At 38.5% G+C, this 23,325-nt stretch overlaps 1 protein-coding gene across 3 annotated transcripts in view; it reads right to left on the bottom strand.

The window, feature by feature from the left end:
• STX8 (syntaxin 8) overlaps window positions 1-23,325 on the bottom strand; it is a 243,449-nt gene that overhangs the window by 184,453 nt on the left and 35,671 nt on the right. For all 3 annotated transcript variants that reach the window (XM_058559723.1, XM_058559724.1, XM_058559725.1), the window contains exon 5: window positions 16,977-17,101. In XM_058559723.1, coding sequence (XP_058415706.1) covers window positions 16,977-17,101 — 125 coding nt within the window. The remainder of the gene's footprint in view (window positions 1-16,976; window positions 17,102-23,325) is intronic.

Below are 23,325 nucleotides of genomic sequence, written 5' to 3'. Positions count from 1 at the left end.
GTATGTCAAACTTTCCCTGTTCAATTTTTTCTCCTGATTATATTCAGACTGATACATTAATAATAGTGAAAAACTGGAAACCACCTAAATGCCCAAACACAGGGATCTCTCTAAAAGTTTATAGTATATCTATATAGTAAAACACTACACAGCCATTAAAAATGATATTGCACATGTATATATATATTTTTTATTTTTTTATATATTTTATTTATTTAATTTATTTTTTTAATCAGGTGACATTGGTTTATAACATTATACAAATTTCAGGTGCACATCATTATATGTCGGTTTCTGCGTAGAATACATCATGTTCACCACCTAAAGACTAATCACCATCCATCACCAGACACCTGTGCCCAGTCACCCCTTCTACCCTCCTCCCTCCCCTCCCTCCCCTCTGATAACCACCAATCTAATCTCTGTATCTATGTATTTGTTGCTGCTGTTGTTGTTTTTATCTTCTATTTATGAGTGAGATCACATTGTACTTGACTTTCTCCATCTGACTTATTTCACTTAGCATAATACCCTCCAGGTCCATCCAGCACATGTATATTGTAATACTGACAGAAGTTCATGATGTGTTATTAAGTTAAAAAGCAGGATATAAAACAATGTGTAGTGAAATAGCATTTTTCTTTTAAAAAACAAAAATGTATTACTTTTCTAAATTTTGAAACTTTAAAGAGAAAAGAACTCAAGTAACTCAAAACCCTTTCTTTAAAATTTGATTTTTTTTTTTTCTTAAACTAGGCAGTCTCAGTGATCTCTTCCTAAGAACTTTTTTCCTTCGCTGTCAGGTGCACTGGGAAGAACACTGAGGCTGAGTCTAACGACTCTTTCTACCCGAGCAATATGCCAGCTGGAGGTAACATGCCACTTCAACTTTGCCTGTTGACGGAGTTTTTAAAATGACTGTTTCACATATAAGAATATCCACAAAAGCAGAAACCACAAAGGTCTTCTTACTCAAGATCACATTAACATTTACTTATATATTTTTCCTAGTATTTTTACGGAATTAAGCCATTACACTTAACTCATTAATTCACCTGGAATTTATTTAAACTAATGGTGTGAGGTAAGGACCCTTTAGTGACATTTTTTGACACTACGTACTTTTTTAACTATACAAATGACCTGCGGTCTCCAGGGATCGTTCCAAGGGACCAGTTTATAGCAAAATCACTTTATAATGAGGTCCTTTTGGTCCTTAGTAACAACCTCTTGGATGGCCTCCAAGATAAATCTATCATCAACCTAGTGCTGCTCTAGGATGACTGATGTTACAGTAAAATTCCAAATGCATCCCAAGAATAATCCATATATAGGACTGAAGGTCAAGCGTCAACATGAATTAAAACGTAAAACAATTTAAAAAGAGAAGATATTCTACAGTTTTCAATTAGCAAAAGAATCATTAAAGTTCTAAAGTTGCTTTATCTAGTAGAGACATATGTTATGAATGAAAAATACCTACAGTGCACTCTTTTCTCTCAACCTAGCCTCATTCTCTGACTTAACTACCTAAAAGTTCTCCCTCTAATGCAAAACAGAAAGAGGGCTAAAAATTCTGCTCCACTCAAATCATTTCTATAAGAATTTAGCACCTCCTCACTATGGTTAAGTGCTACAATAAATTTTCATTCCATAATCCAAAGACACAGCAGGTCCAGATAACTGAGATGCTGTGTATGTAATATTAACCATATTGATGGCCCGAGCATCTCCAAATCCTAAAGCAGCATTTCTAAGGGAAAGTGGTATGATCATCTTAGACACAATGAGCAAAGTAAAATGATGCTACTTGCAAAAACATAAACAATCAAGAACCACGCAGTCAGGCAGAACATGTAAAACTACTATGATGTGATGATGACAGCTCGTTACCATAATCTACTATATAAGCCCTACCCTATCACATAACCCAAGTCACTGTGTCACAATAGATCATTTGCAACATACCCACACTCTACTATTCATTCTTCAATTTTATAATGGTGTTAATTTTAAAAAATGGATAACCATTGTGCTAGGCAAAATAATGGCCCCCTAAAGATGTCCACATCCTAAGTCCTGGAACCTGTGAATATGTAACTTTACATGGCCAAAGGAACTTTGCAGATGTGATTAAGATTAAGGTATTTGAGATGGGAGATTATTCTGGATTATCCAGGTGGGCCCAGTGTAATCATAAGAGTTCTTAAAATAGAGAACCTTTCCCAGCTGTAGTCAGAGGGAGATATGAAGAAGGGTCAGAGAGATGTAATTTGCTGGCTTTGAAGACTGAGGAAGGGAACCATGAGCCAAGGGATGCGGGTAGCCTCTAGAAGCTGGAAAACGCAAGGGAATGAATTCTTCCCTGGAGCCTCCAAAAAGGAACCCAGCCCTGGCAATGCCTTAATCTTAGCGCAGTGAGACCCATATTGAACTTCGAACCTACAGAACTGTAAGATAATAAATTTGTAGCTTAAGTCACAAAGTCTGTACTAATTTATTACAACAGCAATAGAAAACTAATACAATCATCCTTTGAAAATCCCTTTGGAATAATTAGGTGTTTGGATACTTCCTATCTTTAGACATTCAGAAAAACCATCTTCTAACTCAGTATTACATAATCGTGGGAGGACTAGCTAGTGGCTGTAAATTAAAAATAAAGGGACAGTCATCATAAGATATTCTTGCCAAAAATAACAAACTTGATTCTGATCAAGCCACTAAATCTAACTATTAATTTACAGAAAATATGTGGGATAGAGAAATATGTTAAACAATCTATGGGGATACAAATAGCAAGATCTAGCTGGTGGGAAACTAGAGGACAAATGATCCCATTTCTTCAATCAAGAAACTGCAAAGAAAAAAAGAGAGTGACTTGGCAAAGGTACCTATCTATTAAAGAAACTTCAGGGACATATCAATTAGTTGCAATGTATAGATTATGTTCAGATTCTGAATTGAACAACCTAAAAGAAACATCATAGGACAATCCAGGAAATCTGAACACTGACTGGATATTTGATTATACTAAGGAATTACTGTTAATTTGTTAAGGGAGTAATGACATTGTGGTTATATATTTTTTAAAACAGTCCTTATCTTTTACAAACATACTTTAGAGATATAGCCTCAACACTGACCAATGAAATTATATAATGTCTTGGATTTGCTTCAAAACTAATCCAAGGCCTGGGTAGGTGGGTAGAAATATAGACGAAACAAGATTGGCTATGCGTTGATAATTGCTGAAGCAACTGATGGGTAAAATGGAATCATTACCTTACTTTCTCTACTTCTATATGTTTGAAATTTTCCACAGCAAAAAGTTATCAACATTTTAACAAGTAAATAAAACAGAGGTGCAACTTCTGATCTCTCACTTCTAAGAGGTGCAACTTCAGGTCCCTGACTGAGACATGACGAAGGCCCTAAGGGCAGGAGCTATGTCTTCTTTTCCTACATCTTTGCCCCAGTTCTGAGCCCAACTGGTGGCACAGAGCAAGTACTTAGTAAACGATGTTTAAACCAAGGAAGGACCACAGACGGTCCTCTAGGTTGGTAGAAGAAAGAAAAACACTCTCTCCTGGACATATGGAAGGCCTTCTGGTCAATAGTAGATAGCCCCTCTCTTGAGTTTAGGTAGTAAAGAAGTAGTTGGTGCTGTGCTGTCCAATGCCCAGAGAGAAGCAATGAGAATTCTCACATTTAACATATAGAAGGACCTCTCCTTGGATAAGGGGAAATAAGGAACAAATGAGGAAAAGATTAGGTCAAGTTGCATAAAGCTAACCACTAAGCCAGAAAGACTCTTACAGCAAGTGCTAAGAATAGATGTTTTTATTTTTGTTTTTGTTTTAAGATTTCAGTAAAAGAATCTTAAGTCTAGGTGACAGCTACAAGAAAGGGTATCTTCAAAGAAAGTTGTCTGTGAAGTTATGATTGCAAAGGTTCAAAGATTAGTCACTAAGACTTGCCAGTATAAATGGAGTCCTGCTAGCCACCTTCCCCACCACTATTTCACATGAAAATATTTAGAGACTTACGAACACAGACAGGTAAAACTAATGCACAACTTTCTACTAGAATCTAGAAATAACATCTACAGATAACAATCTATAGAATAGTGAAAATAGAGATAATTAAGAAACCCCATCAAAGAGACCTCTTGAATAAAGGTAGAAAGATACTTCATACCTTCTCCAAGGTCTGTCATCGACTCAGAGACCAGGGTCTGTACTAATCAAAAAGCTACCTTCCTTGTTTTCTATCTCATGGATTTTTGAAAAGATCCAGTTATTGTTATCACCTCGCTCATCTTCTGCCTAATGTCCATTCGTGCCTCAAATTACAGCTTAGGTGGCACAGAAGCCAGGACTGGCCAACTGGTTGTAATGAGGCCTAGCTTCTAGGTTAGGAAAGGAAGGCATTCATTGTCTCAAGTCTAAGTTCTACCAATAAACTGTTATTTTAGGAGGATTTTGAAAGTGTTTCTAAAGGTCAACTAAAGTACAGAATGGCTAACAGATTCCATGGGCAAAAGGAAGTTACAAATGACCCTTCATGGTTCTTTATTTTATCTAGTGCAAGACCTGTCAATGAAGCCAAGCCAAAGCACACTCAGCACATCACCAAGATTCCTGAAGCAGAGAAAAAGCTATTAAGGGTTTTATGTAAAGATTACTTCCGTTTTTGTGTTTATCCTTGCAAAACAGCTTGCTAGGAAAGCAAAGAGGGATACAGCATTTCAAAACACAAAGGTAAGAGAAGAAAACCAAAGGGATCTGCGATACGTGCTGCTCCTCTCCTCCACTCCTTCCTCTCCACAAACCCCAAAGGCCAGCAGGCTTTCAGAGGGTAGACATCTCAAAACGGATGCTCTCTGTTTTGGAGACGCAGTGACAAAAACTTGGAGGTAGCATCCTCTCACACCCAATCTACAGCAATCTCTGCACCTAGTACATTCTCAGTGACAGGGATATTTTTCTTAACTGAAAACAGCTTTTCCTGGCAAAAAACAACAATGCTAGAAAATTCATTACTATTAGCTAGCAAGACATGCTTTTCAGGAACCATGAATCCTGAAGAATAAAGCACTACAAATGAATGGTTGTGCTGCGTGTAAAACTATTCCTCTTAATCTTTTCACTGTGCTTCAAACATGATAATGGGTGAAGTATGTTGAATTGAAAATATAAGGGAGGCACAGAGTCTCATTTACTGGATAATTTCACTGTGAAAAGGGAGTTCAAAATAGAATTAGACTTCTGCTTCTGGCCAAGATGGACTGACAGGGGCCAGATTTACTTCTGGCCTGAAACAACTGGGTAAAAACACACAAAACCACAGGCATAATATACAAAACAACAGTTTCAAGACACAGACATCAAGACCGAATGACAATGATCGCTGAGAGATGGGAAACAAACCAGATGAGCTCTGACTGCCCCAGATTATTGCCTTGAGAGTTCCCAGGTTGTGGTGTGCAGAGGGAGGAACCCAGGTGGAGTCCGGCAGTCTCCCAGAGTTGAGAAGAATCCAAATAGGTCAAGGTGACGTAGGGCACAGAACCAGACAGGAGAGAGCAGCACAGAGAGAAAACTCTGCAGATTTGCACAGGGTTACCTTGAGGCTTCATCTGAGTATTGATCAGAGCATGTGTGTGAGGAAACTAAGCAAGGCTGGGGAAAGAATCACCTGAAAGCGTTAGAGGGAATATCCTCTGAGCTCAAACAGGGCTGGACACAGTTCCTTTTCCCACTGACCAGGTCACCTTGTAATTCACGGGGCATCAGATAGAGTATTCAGAATGGTTTCAGCTCAGTAACGGGGTAAATTACCTCTAGCCTGGAGCCAGCAAACATTTTCTACAAAGGGCCAGATAGTAAATATTTTAGGCTTTGTGGTTCATATGGTCCCTAGAGCAACTACTCAACTCTGCCATTGTAGCAGGAAAGCATCTAGATAATAGACAAAATGAATGAGCATGGCTGTGTTCCCATAAAACTTAATTTATGGACACTAAACTTGGAATTTCATATAATTTTTGCAGTCACAAAATAATCTTCTTTTGACTATTTCTGAATCACTTAGAAATGGAAAAACCATTTTTAGCTTGCAGACCATGCAAAAACAGGTGACAGGCCAGATGTGGCCCAAAGTTCACTGTGGCCCACAGTTCACTGATCTCTGCTCTACAATAAACACTGCTCTGGCCCACCTTACAAAACAAAATCCAAATAACTTAACTCTATCCCAGAAAAAAATCTCAAGAACACTTCTAGAAATACAAAATATCTAGTACTGAACAAAGAAAAATTCACAACATCTGGCTTCCAAATGAATACTTCTCCCCTAAGATTAGAAACAAAGCAAGAATGTCTGCTCTCAGTATTTCTATTCAACACTGTACTGGAGGTTGTAGCAAGCGCAATAAGGCAAGAAAAAGAAATAAAAGGCATCCAAATTAAAATGAAGAAGTAAAACCACACCAATTAAAAGACAGCGACTGGGGGCCGGCCCTGTGGCATAGCGGTTAAGTGAGTGCGCTCCACTGCTGGCAGCCCAGAATCAGATCCTGGGCACACACCAAGGCACCACTAGTCAGGTCATGCTGTGGCGGCATCCCATATAAAGCGGAGGAAGATCGGCACGGATGTTAGCTCAGAGCCAGTCTTCCTCAGCAAAAAGAGGAGGATTGGCATGGATGTTAGCTCAGGGCTGATCTTCCTCACCGAAAAAAAAAAAAAAAAGACAGAGACTGTCAGAGTGGATCAAAAAACAAGAGCCAACTGTATGTTGTCTACAAGAACCCCGCTTTAAAAATAAAGGCACATATAGACTAAAAGTAAATAGATGGAGAAAGATATATCATGCTAAAAGAAAGCAGAAGTAGCTATATTAATTTCAGACAGAGCAGACTTCAAAGCAAATAAAGATATCAGGCATAAAGAAGGGCATTACATAATGATAAGGTAGTCATTTCTCTAAAAAGACACAACAATTCTTTTTTTTTTTTTTTTTTTTGTGAGGGAGATCAGCCCTGAGCTAACATCCGTACTAATCCTCCTCTTTTTTTTGCTGAGGAAGACCGGCTCTGAGCCAACATCTATTGCCAATCCTCCTCCTTTTTCTTCCCCAAAGCCCCCCAGTAGATAGTTGTATGTCACAGCTGCACATCCTTCCAGTTGCCGCATGTGGGACACGGCCCCAGCATGGCCGGAGAAGCGGTGCATCGGTGCGCGCCCGGGATCCGAAACCAGGCAGCCAGCAGCGGAGCGCACGCACTTAACCGCCAAGCCACCAGGCCGGCCCAAGACATAACAATTCTTAATTTTATTTATTTATTTTTTTTTTCCCCCAAAGCCCCAGTAGATAGTTGTATGTCATAGTTGCACATCCTTCTAGTTGCTGTATGTGGGACGCAGCCTCGGCATGGCCGGAGAAGTGGTGCCGCCAGCAGCAGAGCACGTGCACTTAACCACTAAGCCACCGGGCCAGTCCAACATAACAATTCTTTTTTTTTTTTTTTTTTAATTTATTTATTTATTTATTTATTTTTCCCCCAAAGCCCCAGCAGATAGTTGTATGTCACGGTTGCACATCCTTCTACTTGCTGTATGTGGGACACGGCCTCAGCATGGCCAGAGAAGCGGTGTCTCGGTGTGAGCCCGGGATCCGAACCCGGGCCGCCAGCAGCGGAGCGTGAGCACTTAACCGCTAAGCCACGGGGCCGGCCCCGACATAACAATTCTTAACGTGTATGCACCTAACAACAAAGCATCAAACTACATGAGGCAAAAAGTGATAGAACTGCAAGGACAAATAGATGAATACATTATCATATTTGGAGTCCTCAACACTCCTCTATCAGAAATGGACAGATCCAGCAGGCAAAAAAATCAGTAAAAACATAATTAAACTCAACAACACCATCAATCAACTGGAGATAATGGACATCTATAGACTATTTCATTAAACAACAGCAGAATAAACATTCTTCTCAAGCTTACATGGAGCATTCACCAAGACAGACCACATTCTGGGCCAAAAAACACACCTTAACAAATTTAAAAGAATAGAAATCATACAATGTCTGCTCTCAGACCACAATGGAACTAAACTAGAAATTAATAACAGAAAGATACTGGAAAATCCCAAAATATGTGGAGATTAAACAACACACTTCTAAATAACACATGGGTCAAAGAAATCTCAGGAGAAATTTAAAAATATTTTGAACTAAATGAAAATGAAAACACAACTTATCAAAATTTATGAGATGCAGCAAAGCAGTGTATAGAGGGAAATTTATAGCAGTGAATGTGTATATTAGAAAAGAAAATCTACGATCAACCCTAAGAAATAAGAAAAAGAAGAGAAAATTAAATCCAAAGTCAGCAGAAGAAAAGAAATAATAATTATAGCAGAAATCAATGAAATTGATAGAAAATCAACAGAGAAACCAAAACTGGTTCTTTGAAAAGATCAATACAATCAATAAGCCTCTAACCAAGCTAACTAAGAAAAAAAGAGAAAGGACACAAATTAACAAATTGCTAATATTAGAAATGAAAGAAGAAACATCACTACAGATCTCATGGACATTAAAAGGATAATAAAGAAATATTATCAACAATTCTGTGCCCACAAATTTGATGACCTAGATGAAATGGACCAATTCCTCGAAACACACAAGCTGCCAAAACTCACACAAGAACAAACAGACAATCTGAATAGGCCTATATCTATTAAAGAGGTTGAATTAACAATTAATAACCTCCCCAAACAGAATGCACCAGGCCCAGATGGGTTTGCTGGTGAATTCTACCAAACATTTAAGGAAGAAATTATGCCAATTCTCTACAATCTCTTTCAGAGGATAGAAGCAGAAAGAATACTTCCTAACTCATTCTGTGAGGCCAGCATTATCTTAATACCAAACTAGACAAAAACATTACAAGAAAACTGCAGACCAACATCGCTCATGAACATAGATGCAAAAATCCTCAAAAAAATATTAACAAATCAAATCCAACAACGTATTAAAAAAAAAATACACACCACAACCAAGTGGGATTTACCCCAGGTATGCAAGGTTGGTTCAACACTCAAAAATCAGTTAATGCAATCCATCTTATCCACAGGCTAAAAAAGAAAAATCACATGATCATATCACTAGATGCAGAAAAAGTATTTGACAAAATCCAACATCCATTAATGATAAAAATTCTCAGTAAGTTAGGAATAGAGAGGAACTTCCTCAACTTGATGAAGAATATCTACAAAAACCTCACAGCTAACATTTTACTTAATGGTGAGAAACTGGAAGCTTTCCCACCAAGATCAGGTATAAGGCAAGGATGTCCCCTCTCACCCCTTCTTTTCAACATCGGACTGAAAGTTCTACCTAATTCAATCAGACAAGAAAATAAAATAAAAGGTATACAGATGGGAAAGAAAAAGATAAAACTTTCTTTGTTTGCAAATGACACAATTGTCTATGTAGAAAGCCAAAAGAATCGACAAAAAATCTCCTAGAATTTAATAAGCAATTATAGCAAGGTTGCAGGACACACAGTTAACATACAAAAGTCAATCACTTTCCTATATACCAGCAATGAACAACTGGAATCTGAAATTAAAAACACAATACCATTTACATTAGCACCCCAAAAATGAAATACTTAGGTATAAATCTAACAAAAACGTACAAGATCTATATGAGGAAAACTACAAAACCCTGATGAATGGAATCAAAGAAGAACTAAATAAATGAAGAGAGAGTCCATGTTCGTGGACAGAAAGACTCCATATTGTCAAGATGTCAGTTCTTCCCAACTTGATCTATAGATTCAACATAATTTCAATCAAAATTTCAGCAAGCAATTTTGTGGATACTGACAAACTCATTCTAAAGTTTATATGAAGCAGCCAAAGATCCAGAAAAGCCAAACAACACTGAAGGAAAAAAACAAAGCTGGAAGACTGACACTACCTGACTTCAAGATTTACTATAAAGCTACAGTAATACAGTAATGTAGTAAGACAGTGTGGTACTGGTGAAAAAATACACAAACAGATCAACAGAACAGGAGTCCAGAAATAGACCCACAAAAATATAGTCAACTGATCTGAAAGGTAATACAATGGAGCAAAGATAGCCTTTTCAACAAATGGTGCTGGAACAACTGGACATTCACATGCAAATAAACAAATTTAGACACAGACCTTATACCCTTCACAAAAATTAACTCAAAATGGTTCACAGACCTAAATGGAAAACAAAAAATTATAAAACTCCTAGAAGACAACATAGGAGAAAACCTAGATGACCTTGGATATGGCAATGACTTTTTTTTTAATTCAATTTTTCCTTCTTTGATGCTCTTCTTTTCTTTATGTAGATCCAAGTTTCTTTTTTTTTTCTTTTTTTTAATTTTTTGTTTATTGCAGTAACATTGGTTTATAACATTGTAAAAGTTTCAGGTGTACATCATTGTACTTCTATTTCTGCATAGATTACATTATGTTCACCACCCAAATACTAATTACAACCCATCACCACACACATGTACCGAATTATCCCTTTCACCCTCCTCCCTCCCCCCTTCCCCTCTGGTAACCACCAATCCAATCTCTGTCCCTGTGTGTTTGTTTATTGTTGTTATTATCTACTACTTAATGAAGGAAATCATACGGTATTTGACCTTCTCCCTCTGACCTATTTCACTTTGCATTATACCCTCAATGTCCATCCATGTTGTCACAAATGGCTGGATTTCATCATTTCTTATGGCTGAGTAGTATTCCATTGTGTATATATACCACAGCTTCTTTATCCATTCGTCCCTTGATGGGCACTTAGGTTGCTTCCAAGTCTTGGCTATTGTGAATTACGCTGCAATGAACACAGGGGTGCATGTAGATCCAAGTTTCTGATCTATATTATTTTCCTTCTCTCTAAAGAATTTTTAAAACATTTCTTGCAAGGCAGGTCTACTGACAACAAATTCCCTCAATTTTTATTTGTCTAAGCAAGTTTTTATTCTTCCTTCAGTTTTGAAGGATAATTCCACAGGGTACAGAATTCTAGATTGGTGGGTTTTTTCTTGCAACACTTTAAATATTTCACTCCATTCTCTTCTTGGTTGCATGACTTCTGAGAAGTCAGACGTAATTTTTATCTTTGTTCTTCTATAGGTGAGGTGTTTTTTTCTTCTGGCTTCTTTCAGAATTTTTTCTTTATCTTTGATTTTCTGTAATTTGAAGATAGTATGCCTAGGTATAGTGTTTTTTTTTTTTGGTATTTATCCTGCTTGGTGTTCCCTGAGTTTCCTAGGCCTGTGGTTTGGTGTCTGACATTAATTTGGGGGAAATTCTCAGTCATTGTTTCAAATATTTCTTCTGTTCTTTTCTCTCTTTTTTTCCTTCTGGTATTCCCATTACACATATGCTACACCTTTTGTAGCTGTCTCACAGTCCTTGGATATTTGGTTCTGTTTTGTTCAGTCTTTGTTCTCTTTGCTTTTCAGTTTTAGACGTTTCTATTGAGATATGCTCAAGCTCAGAGATTCTTTCCTCAGCTGTGTCCAGTCTACTAATAAGCCCATCAAAGGCATTCTTCATTTCTGTTACAGTGTTTTTGATCTCTATTTCATTTTGGTTCTTTCTTAGGATTTCCATCTCTCTGGTTACACTGCCCATCTGTTCTTCAATGCTGTCTACTTTATCCATTAGAATTCTTAGCATATTAATCATAGTTGTTTTAAAATCCTGGTCTGATAATTCCAACATCCTTGCCATGTCTGGTTCTGATGCTTACCATCTCTTTAAATTATGTTTTTTGCCTTTTGGTATGCCTTGTACTATTTTCTTAATAGCCAGACAGATATACAGTGAAAAGAACTGCTGTAAACAGGCCTTTAGCAAAATGTGGTAATAAGGTGTGGGGAGTGTTCTATAATCCTATGATTAGGTCTCAGTCTTTTGTGAGCCTATGACTCTGGACTGTGAACTTCACAAGTGTTTCATAGTTTTTTTCTTTCCCCCTTAGGTGGGACAGATGGCTAGGGGGCTGGAGTTGGGCATTTCCTTTCCCCCAAGTCAGTTAGGCTCTGATAATACCCTAGCAAGTGAGGTTCTGGTTAACTAGTTTCTCCTGAGGGCACACCTTGCTAAGAAAAACAGAGCACTCTGCGTATTCCAAAATGGTTCCTTTCCCCCTCCCTCTGTCAGAAGCATGAGAGGATTTTTCTCTGATATTTGCTGTGAGAACCTGGTCGAGCTCCTGGAGGTAAATCTCACTAAATTGTGGGGACCACTCTATGACTGGGTCCCCTGGAGTTTTTAACTCTCAGACTTGTCCACACTGAGCCTCTGGCAATTCGTCAATTACAGTTCAGGCTTTCCTACCCAGCACTGGTTCCCACACTGGCTTCTGCTTGCAAATCTTTGCTCCAGTAAGCTGGGACTCCCTGTATTCACTTGTCTGTCTCTCCAATCTTGCAGGAAGCGATCTGCCCTGTGTCCTCCCCCTCTAACAAATCTAAGAAGAGTTGCTTATTTTCCAGTTTGTTCATCTTACTACTGATCATTAGGATGGAGTGGCAACTTCCCCGGTCCTTACATGCAGAACAGGAAACTGGAAGTCTGGCAGCGACTTTTTATTTTTTATTTTGTTATAATTATATTTATTTATTTTTCCCCCAAAGCCCCAGTAGATAGTTGTATGTCACAGTTGCACATCCTTCTAGTCGCTGTACGTGGGACGCGGCCTCAGAATGGCCGGAGAAGCGGTGCGTCGGTGCGCGCCTGGGATCCGAACCTGGGCCGCCAGCAGCGGAGCGCACGCACTTAACCGCTAAGCGATGGGGCCGGCCCTGGCAGCGACTTTTTAGATACAACACCAAAGGCATGATCCATGAAAGAAATAATTGATAAGCTGGACTTCATTAAAATTTAAAACTTCTGCTCTGTGAGACACTGTCAAGAAAATGAGAAGACAAGCCACAGACTGGAAGAAAATATTTGAAAAAGACATAGCTGATAAAGGATTGCTATGCAAAATATACAAAAAACTCTTAATGGGCCAAAGACCTTAACAAACACCTCACCAAAGAAAATATACAAGTGGCAGATTAAGTATGTGAAAAGATGCTTCACATCATATGTCATTAGAGAAATGTACATTAAACTACGATATACCACTACACATCTATTAGAATGGCCCAAATCTCAAAATTGACAGAATTAAATGCTGACAAAGATGTGGAGCAACAGAACTCTTATTCATTGCTGGTGGGAATGCAAAATGGTACAGCCACTTTGGAAGACAGTTTGGTGGTTTCTTACAAAACTAAACATACTCTTACCATATGATCCAGCAATCACACTCCTTGGTATTTACCCAAAGAGTTGGAAACTTAGGTGCACACAAAAAAAAACTGCACATAGATATTTACAGCAATTTTATTCATAATTGCCAAAATTTGGAAGCAACCAACATGTCCTTAAGTAGGTGAATGGACAAACTTGGTACATCCAGACAACGAAATATTATTCAGCACCAAAAAGAAATGACCTATCAAGCCATGAAAAGGCATGGAGGAAACTTAAATGCATATCACTAAGTAAAAGAAGCCAATCTGAAAAGGCTACATACTGTACAATTCCAACTACATGACATTCCGGAAAAGGTAAAACTATGGAGAGAGTAAAAACATCAGAGGTTACAAAGGGTAGAGGGGGGAGGAAGGGATAAATAGGCAGGGCACAGAGAATTTTTAGGGCAGTGGAAATACTCTGTATGTTACTCTAATGATGGATACGTGTCATTACATATTTATCAAAACTCAAGAGTGAACCCTAAGATAAACTATGGACTTTGGGTGATTATGATGCATCAGTGTAGGTTCACCAATTATAACAAATGTACCACTCTGGTGGGGGACGTTGATAATGGGGGAAGACTATGCATGTGTCGGGGCAGGGGGGTATATGGGAACTCTATACCTTCCTCCAAACTTTGACGTGTACCTAAAACTCCCCCCAAAAACTTAAGTCACTAAAAAAGAGGTAAAACTATTTTTATTCACAGACCACATGATCATGTGTATAAAAAAATCCTACGGATTCTATAAAATCTATTAGAACAAATTAGTGAGTTGAGCAAGGTTGCATGATCTAAGACAAATACACAAAAATCAACTATTTTTATACACTAGCAACAATCAGAAATAGAAATTTTAAAATGCCATTAATAAGAGAATAAAAATATGAAATAGAAACACGTCATAAAAGATGTTAATACATGCACAGTGAAAACTGCAAAGCACAGCTAAGAAAAATTAAAGAAGAACTGAATAAATGGACACATATACCATATTCATGGATTGAAAGACTCGATACTATTAAGATGTCAATTCTCTCTAATTTAATCTGAAGATTCAATGTAATCCCAAACAAAATTCCAAGACTTTTTTTGTAGAAATTGAAAGCAGATTCTAAAATTCACATGGAAATGCAAAAGACCTAGAATATCCAATAAAATTTTGAAAAAGAACATGGTTGGAGGACTTAGACCACCTGACTTAAGGACTTATAAAGATACAACAACTGAGACAGTGTGGCACTGATGTAAAGATAAACAAATAGACCAATGGAACAAAATGGAGAGTCCAGAAATGGGCCTACACATATATGGTCAAATGATTTTTGACAAAGTAATTCAGTAGAGAAAGAATAGTCTTTTTTTTTTTAAATGGTGTTGGAACAAATAGATATCCAAATGCAAAAAAAAAAAAAAATTGGATTTCTATTTATACCTCACTATATAAAAAATTAACTCAAAGTAGATCATAGACCTAATGCAAAACTTAAAACTATAAAATTTCTAGGAAAAAAACAAAGCAGCAAATCTTTGTGGTTTTAGGTAGTCAAAGATTTCTAATTGGACTTCATCAAAATTAAGAACTTCTGCTCTTTAAAAGATATTGTTAAGAAAATGAAAAATATAAGCCATAGATTGGGAGAAAATATTTGTAAAACTGTATCTGACAAATGACATATAAAAGGGTACATAAAAAAATTCTTACAACTCAAAAATAAGAGAGAAACAACTCAATTAAAAATAGACAAACAGGGCCGGCCCCGTGGCTTAGCGGTTAAGTGCACGCGCTCCGCTACTGGCGGCCCGGGTTCGGATCCCGGGTGCACACCGATGCACTGCTTCTCCGGCCATGCTGAGGCCGCGTCCCACATACAGCAACTAGAAGGATGTGCAACTATGACATACAGCTATCTACTGGGGCTTTGGGGGAAAAAAAAAGGAGGAGGATTGGCAATAGATGTTAGCTCAGAGCTGGTCTTCCTCAGCAAAAAGAGGAGGATTAGCATGGATGTTAGCTCAGGGCTGATTTTCCTCACAAAAAAAAAAAAAATAGATAAACAATTTGAACAGTCACTTCACCAAAGACAACACACTGATGGCAAATAAGCACATGCAAAGATTCATTAGTCATTAGGGAAATACATATTAAAACCACAATGAAATGCAACGGCACAACTATTAGAATGTTTAAAATTAAAAAGACTGACGACACCAAGTTTTGGTGAGGATCTGAAACAACCAGCACGTACAAATTCTTCTGGTGGCAATGTAAAAGAATACAACCACTTTTGAAACTAGTTTGTCAGTTTGTTTAAAAGTTAAACATATACCTACTATACGACTCATTCATTCCACTGGTGGGTATTTATCTAAGAAAAATGAAAATTTAGGTCCATAGAAAGATTTGCACATGAATGTTCATAGCGGTTGTATTTGTAATAGCGAAATACTCATCAACAAATGAACGGACACACAGACTGTGGGAAATTCACACAATGGAATACTATTCTACAATATGAGAAGGAAATACTGATCCATGCAACAATGTGGATGGGTCTTAAAACAATTATGCTTAGATAAAGAAGCCATACTCCCTCCTCCCAAAGAGTACATGCTATCCGATTCCATTTATATAGAATTATAGAAAATAGAAACTAATTTATAGTGACAGAAAGCAGATCAGCAGATGTCTGGGGATTGGGGGAGGGACAATAGTAAGAATTACAAAGAGACGTGAGGAAAACCTTTGGGAATAATGATTATGTTCATTATTTTAATTGTAGTGATGGTTTCACAGGTGTATACATGTCACAGCTTACTGAATCATACACTTTAAATATGTGCTATTTATGATATTGTCAACTATACCTCAATCAAGCTGTTTTAAATAAGTAGAATTAGAAAGAATAACATATCTTAATACTGAAATGACAAAATGTCCATGACACATATTAAAAAAAAAAAGCTGTGGAATTACATATATAATGATCCATATTTATGCAAAATATATGTGCTTATACTGAATATATGTATTTATATGTACAGAAAAAAAGTCTAAGGAAATATATATTAATTTGTTTACAGTTTGAGATTGGAAAAGCAATATGGAGAGCTTTTCATTTTATATATCCCTATACTGTTTGAGCTCTGTGTAACAATCATGCATTGCGTCTGAAATTTAAAAAATTGAAGAAAGTAAAAAAACAATTAGGTTTAAAAGCCATTGGGCAAGATGAACTTGGAGGTAAAAGCCAAAATGACTTATTTTATACGAGAAAAAGATAGAGTCCTGTGCTTGGAGAATAATTCCCAATTGTGGAGAAGAGGAAGGAGCACATGCCCCAGATTCACCAGGGCGTATCAGATTCAGAGCTGCGAGTACTCTCTCTCCCCCACTACTTCTGCGAGCTTCCTAGATGGGTGACATTATTTGTCTATTCCTCACGTATCCTGAGGCACAAAGTTGCCAAGGGCTTTAAAAGACCAACAGTTCATCTGATTTTCAATGAGTGTAATGAACACTGAAGGCTGTAGTAAAAATATGACAAGGTTTCTGGGCCCATCCTCCTAGAGTATTCAGTACCTTGGATGATTTTCTGCTGCTGCTGCCGGATTTCATCAAAACCCAGGCCTCTGGTCTCCTCTGGTTCCTCGAAGAGCCAAGGGTTGGGTACTCCTCGCCTAGCCCCTCCAGTCATCAGGCTGGACCTAAAAACGAGATTAAATGTGATACATAACTCCCAAAATATAGCTTTACTGAAAATTACTCCCACAAGTAGAGGTAGCCAGCCTCGCATGCCTTGAAAATTCAATTCGACCACAATTTATTGCATCCTCAGTTTATGCCAGGAACTGTGTTCAGTGCTGGAAGAGATAACGAGGACGAATAAGGCACAAGCCTAGTCCCCCGGAGAATTACAGCCTCTTAAGGAGACTATCTCAGCATGTAATACTCTTACTAATCCTCCAGGATAACCTCTGAGTCAATAATCATAAATGAGGGTCTCATATTTCAAAACCACAAGGCCAAATGGAAGTGATCTTTTTACCAGAACAAAGTTTGTCTCACGGCCTATGTGACACCAAAGGCACAAATATTATTTCTCAAGAAGATAACAATGTTGTGACTATAGATTATAGCATAAAAAATGACCATATAATTTCTTATTAAAGAGTATCTGAGTATTTGACTGCTCACAGATACAAATACATGCAGGGTTTTCTTTTCATTTAGGATTTATGCTCTACTGAATGTTTAGATGTCTATTATTACTCAGTACTCTCTTAGGTAAAAAGGAAAACATGAAAGAATTTAAGACATAATTCTTGCTTTCAAGGAGTTTACAGACTGAAAAGACTGATGAAGCAATTACTAACTGAAGTAAGAGAACACCTAGCTTTATATCCGTGGGCAATTCAGTCCTGGTTTTTTTCGCCCATAAAACAAGGGAAGCAAGTAGGTCAATGGTTTTCAACCTTCGTTCTGATCCAACACTTGAGGAATACAACACCCTCATTAATAGTGGGCTTCGGAGGTGAGTGGGGAAGACTCATCTTGGTGGGGGGAGCCAGGTATTCTTTTTATTCCTGCAGAAGATGATTTCCATCATTGGAAATCACTGAGTTAGATGATCTTTAAGATCCTTAATGCTTTAATTAAAGTTTTTCCTCATTAGGTACTAATTTGCATAAATAAGAACACAGAAAAAAGAAGAATTTCCCCCATAAAACCCATTCTCCTCTCCCCTAGTCTTTCTGATTTCAGTTCAAGACCACCACCGACCCAATAGCTCAGGCTAAAAACCTTGGAATCATCTTTGACTCTTTCTTTCATACCCCACCTCATCTTGTCCATTAGCAAATCCTTCAAAACATATCTAAAATCTGACATTTCTCCTCTACTCTCTTGCTTCCACCCTACTCTTGCTGTCTCCTGCTTCTACTCCTACCCTCTACACTCTACTTCCCACACAGTTGCCACAGTGATCACTGTAAAAATAAATCCCCTTCCTCTGCTCAAGACCCTCCCATGTCCTCCCATCACCCTTGGCATAAAATGCAACATCTTTACTAGAACCTACAAGCCACACTAGCCTCCTTGCTGGTTCTGAAACACACGGAGCACGTTCCCATCTCAGGGCCTTTACACTTGCTGTCCCTCCACCTGCCATGGCTAAGGCACTCTTCCCCTAGATGGGGGGCCTTGTTCCCTTGTTCATTCTACTGTGCTCAGATGTCATCTCCTCAGAGAGGTTGCCACGACTACTCTGTCTAAAATAGTACCCTTCCCTGTAACTCCTTAGCCCCCCTCCTCCTTATCCTGCTTTATTTTTCTTTATAACACTTAAACCACCAGCTATTATATATTTGTTTGTTTTCTGTCTCCCACACTAGACTAAAACCTCCACCAGGGTAAGGACAATTTTGTTCGTCACCACATCCTCAGTGCCTGGCATAACAGGCACTGAAAAAAAAATATTGAATGAATTAACTTATTCAGCAAAAACCAACTGAATGAATGAAATAAATAAGAAGAGTAGTCAGAAAATTATAGTACCACACACTGGTACTGTGCTGTAATTTCAAACTTGTAATTTCAAATTCACAAACATTATCTCATCTGAATTGTATGCAAGCCTGTAATGTAATTCAGAGCAGGTGTTACTGACAAGAAAACCAAGGTAAAGAGACATCAAGTGACTTTCTCGAGGTCACACTTAGTGGCAGAGCTAAAGGTCAACCTACATCTTCTAAGCCTAACCTACATCTCAACCCACGGCACTTTCTTTCTACTATCTCAGGGAAGGTTCCATAAAGGCAAGGAGACTCAAGTCAGCCTTGAAGAATGGGTAAGGTTTAGCTATGTGGCAGGGGCAGGGAGTAAGGCATTCCAAGAAAGGGCAAAAACATGAATGATGTCTCCAGGGCAGGGAATGAGCGCCATAAATGTGCATGGGATAAGAGCGAAGAGTGGGTGAAATTTGGGGGGCTGGATTTAGACTTAATTTCAAGGTAGGCAGCCACAGTGAACCTCTATCTGTTCTAACACCTTTCATCCTCACACTCTTCCAGAATCTTGCCATTTTAGCTTTCCACTAGTTGTTCCCTATCCTATATATCCTCAAGCAACGATTTTCTCTCCTATTCACAGCCAAACTTCCTTAAAGAATGAACTATGCTCATCACTCTACTTCCTGACTCTCCAGGTTCGCTCTTTAACCCACTGCAGTCCAACTTCTGCCCCAACACTCTACTAAAACTCTTCTCACCCATAACCTCCCTATTGCCAAAATCTCTTCCCAGTTTTCACTTCAGGTCTCATTTGTCACAGCTAACCTTATTCCCTTATCCACGAAACCTCTCCCCTCTGGCTTCTTGCATACCACTCTCTCCTACTGACAGTTCCCTCTCTGTAATTTGCAGGTACCTCTTCCTCTATCTGCCCCTGAAATATCGGTGTTCCTCAGGAATTCTATTTAAAATCTTCTCTTTTCACTGTATTGTCTCTCTCTGTGCAATTTTATCTGTTCCAGTGATTTCAGGCTGTAAGAACAGAAGCTAGAAGTGCTTAAACACTTTTTATGCCCCAACACAAATGAAATATGACACATTCTCTTGAATCATTATGGTGGTGGATTCTTAGGGGGTCTCTTATGGTGGTCACTCTTATGAGTCATTACGGGGGTGGGAGAGGGGCATGCTCCCTTCCCTAGCAGGGCAATAGCAGAATCTGGGGGTGCGGGGAGGAATGGCACACAAGTAGTTAAAAAAGACCCCCCCCCAATATATCAAAATCCAGGTGAGGCATATCCTCCCACCCCTCATCCTGATTGAAAATCACTGTGCTAAAGACTTTCAGGGGGCTGGCCCGGTGGAGTACTAGTTAAGTGGGCACACTCTGCTTCGGCAGCCCGGGGTTCGCAGGTTCAAATCCCAGGTGTGGACCAATGCACCACTCATCAAGCCATGCTGTGGCGACATCCCACATACAAAAATGGAGGAAGATGGGCACAAATGTTAGCTCAGGGCCAATCTTCCTCAGCAAAAAGAGGAGGATTGGCAAGAGATGTTAGCTCGGGGCCAGTCTTCCTCATCAAAAAAGAAAAAAAGACTTTCAAATTTATCTCCACCCATGAGACTTTTCTACAGGCTCTATATCTGCATTTATGGCTTTTTGTTTAGGAATCTCCAACTGTGTATTCCACTCCAAACTCAATATATCCAAAATCAAATTCATTATTTTCGCCCCATAAACTGTTCTCGTATGCTCTTTATTTTGATTAGCAGCATCACTATGCCCAAGTCATCCAAACCTTTTCTTCCCCCCCTCTCTCCCACATCTCATCAATTACCAAGGCCTGCCTCACAGGTGGTTCTCAAGTCCATGCCCTCTTTTCCATCCCCATCGGTACTGCCTTGGCTCTGATCCTCTTCATCTCTCATGTAGAACACGGCCATAGCCTTCTGACTGGTCTCCTTGTTCCCAGTCACCCTCATTCAAATCATCTTATACTCTGCTGTCAGAACTCTCTCTCTAAAACAGAGGTCTTGCCATAACATTTCCTTATTTTAAAACTTTCAAGACTCCCTAGAAGCTACAGATCAAGTTTAAGCTTTACAATACGGCCCCAGTGATCTCTGCAACGTCATCTCCCAATAACCCCTTTCCAGATCCTACTCTTCCTTCAGCCCTACAGACTGCTCACCACTTCTCAGACAAAGGCACAAACTTTCACACTCTCATGTTTTTGTATGAGTCTGGAGGGTCCCCACCCCCACCCCTTTGTCCATCTGGTAAAATTCTATTCATCCCTAAGGCTCAACTCAAATGTCACTGCTGCTGTTTAGTCTTTCCTGATCCCCATGCCCACCCCCTTCCCTTGAATCAATCACTCCCTGGTGCTCTCATGGCACTTTGTTCAAAACCTCCAACGTGGCATTTATCAAGCAGGATTGTAGTTAGTTATTTACTCATCTGTCTCCCTTCCTAAATTATGAGCTCTGTAAGGAAAGAGGCCACATGACAGTCATGTTTATATCCCTAGTCCCAAAAAAACAGTGCCTCAGAGTGTGCCAGAGAGTAAGCATTCAGGACATGTTTATGAAACAGAACTAGGAAAACCACTGAGCTTTTTAAGCAAGAGAGACAAAATGAGACGGGTACTTAACATCTTTATCTTCGGAAATTAAAAAAAAACAACAACAAGAAAATAAAACCTAATCAACTGTTCCCTGCCTTCAAAACTTTAGCAGCAAAGACTGCCATTATTCAAGCAGATGGAGAGAATATTGCTTGAAAGGGAATTCTGTCCCTACAACACCTTGTAGGTCAATCCCCCTTTTGGAAGGACAGTGAAGCAATGTTTCTCCTTTGAAGAGTAAGTTAAAGAAAGGAAATGCTAAATACTGTGCTTCCGAGGTTAGGATAGGCTTGAAATTTTTAAAAATACATCAATAATTTTTATCCATGTTCTTTCAAGATGAAACTTATCTAATAAATGAAACATATCAAATAAATGCCACATTAATAAACAGATTAGATATCTAGCTTATAAAGATTTTACCAAGGTTTCATAGTTGCTTCTACAGATATAAAAATATTTCATTTTCATCCCTAAAAGCAAATGATGTGCATTATTAAATTATGATAATATCTGAGGGAGGGGCAGAGGTGATCCCTGTTTTTCTGTTGACAAATGTAGTTGAAGCTTGTTAGAGTTCATAGGGAGGGCGTTCTTATCAACTGAGTACAGAATTGAAAAAGCAGTGAATTCCAAGAAGCAGCTTTCTTTAGCATTTCTTAGCATTTCAAAAAGATGTCAAAGTGACTATATAAAATGTTTGTTTTGTTTGAACAAATCAGTGTTTGAGTATTCACAGACCACAGGGAGGTTTGCAGTTAGGACTAGAGAAGATATTTCTAGAGTGTCAGGGAATTGAATTGAGTCTGCAAAGCCTTGTAATTAGATTTGCCTCTAGATGTGAAAATGCTACTACGGTATAAAAGGGTAATTCCTTTATCAAAACTTTTTCTGGTAGTTACTTTCTGTGAATATAAAGATGCACAGAGGCTCAAATTTCAATCAGAAATATTCTGTGACATAAATTCTTTAGAGGCAAGATGAGGCAACAATATGCAGGCTGGATTACACTGAAGAGAGGCTGCGGTCAGGGAGGCAGGCCAGAGGCTAGTATAATCTAGGCGGAAGGTGATGGGAGTCTGGACAAGGGAAATGACAAGAGGACGGAACAGTGAGAAAGGGACAATTCACACAATGATTCAAAGAAAAACTCCAAAAGTGTTGGTGAATAGACTGGATATACAGGGGGATAACAATTTCCAAACTGGGTGACGTGGGGAATTGACACAACTTAGGAAAAGGGAAATTTTTCATTTCCTTTCAGAATTTTCTCAAACTTCAACATAGTTCCTAATAACAATCCCAAAGTAAAATTGCTCCTTCAGGATCATGATCTACGTATCTACAGATACTTGGAGCCATATTTACTAGACGGTTAACTTCTTTAAGTCCAGTACTCTGTCCTATTCTTTTTGTATCCCCTCCACCTATCCGTCCACCCATCCTTCCTACAAATACGTACTGGGTACCTTCTATGTGCCAGGCACTAATCTAGGGGCTTGGAAGTGAACAAGAGACAAACACCTAATCCCAGGGAGCTGATACTCTAGGAACAGTTAATGCCTAACACTGTGCCTTTTGTAAAGTAAATATTCAATTTTTTGTGTGTTAAACTGAATAATCTTTATTGTGTATTAGTCCAGAACAATAAGAACTCAAAAAAGGAAAATATCTAACTTACATACCATCCAAGCAAACTCTCATCATAGCATCTTTAAAATCTACCACAATCAAATATTTTTCTAATTTTAAACCAATCCTTTGTTTTTCCCTATTCATTGCTGGCCAAAT

Source organism: Diceros bicornis, chromosome 18, assembly GCF_020826845.1.
Source record: "Diceros bicornis minor isolate mBicDic1 chromosome 18, mDicBic1.mat.cur, whole genome shotgun sequence".
Taxonomy (NCBI): domain Eukaryota; kingdom Metazoa; phylum Chordata; class Mammalia; order Perissodactyla; family Rhinocerotidae; genus Diceros; species Diceros bicornis.
This window is presented reverse-complemented; position numbering and strand designations above follow the sequence as displayed.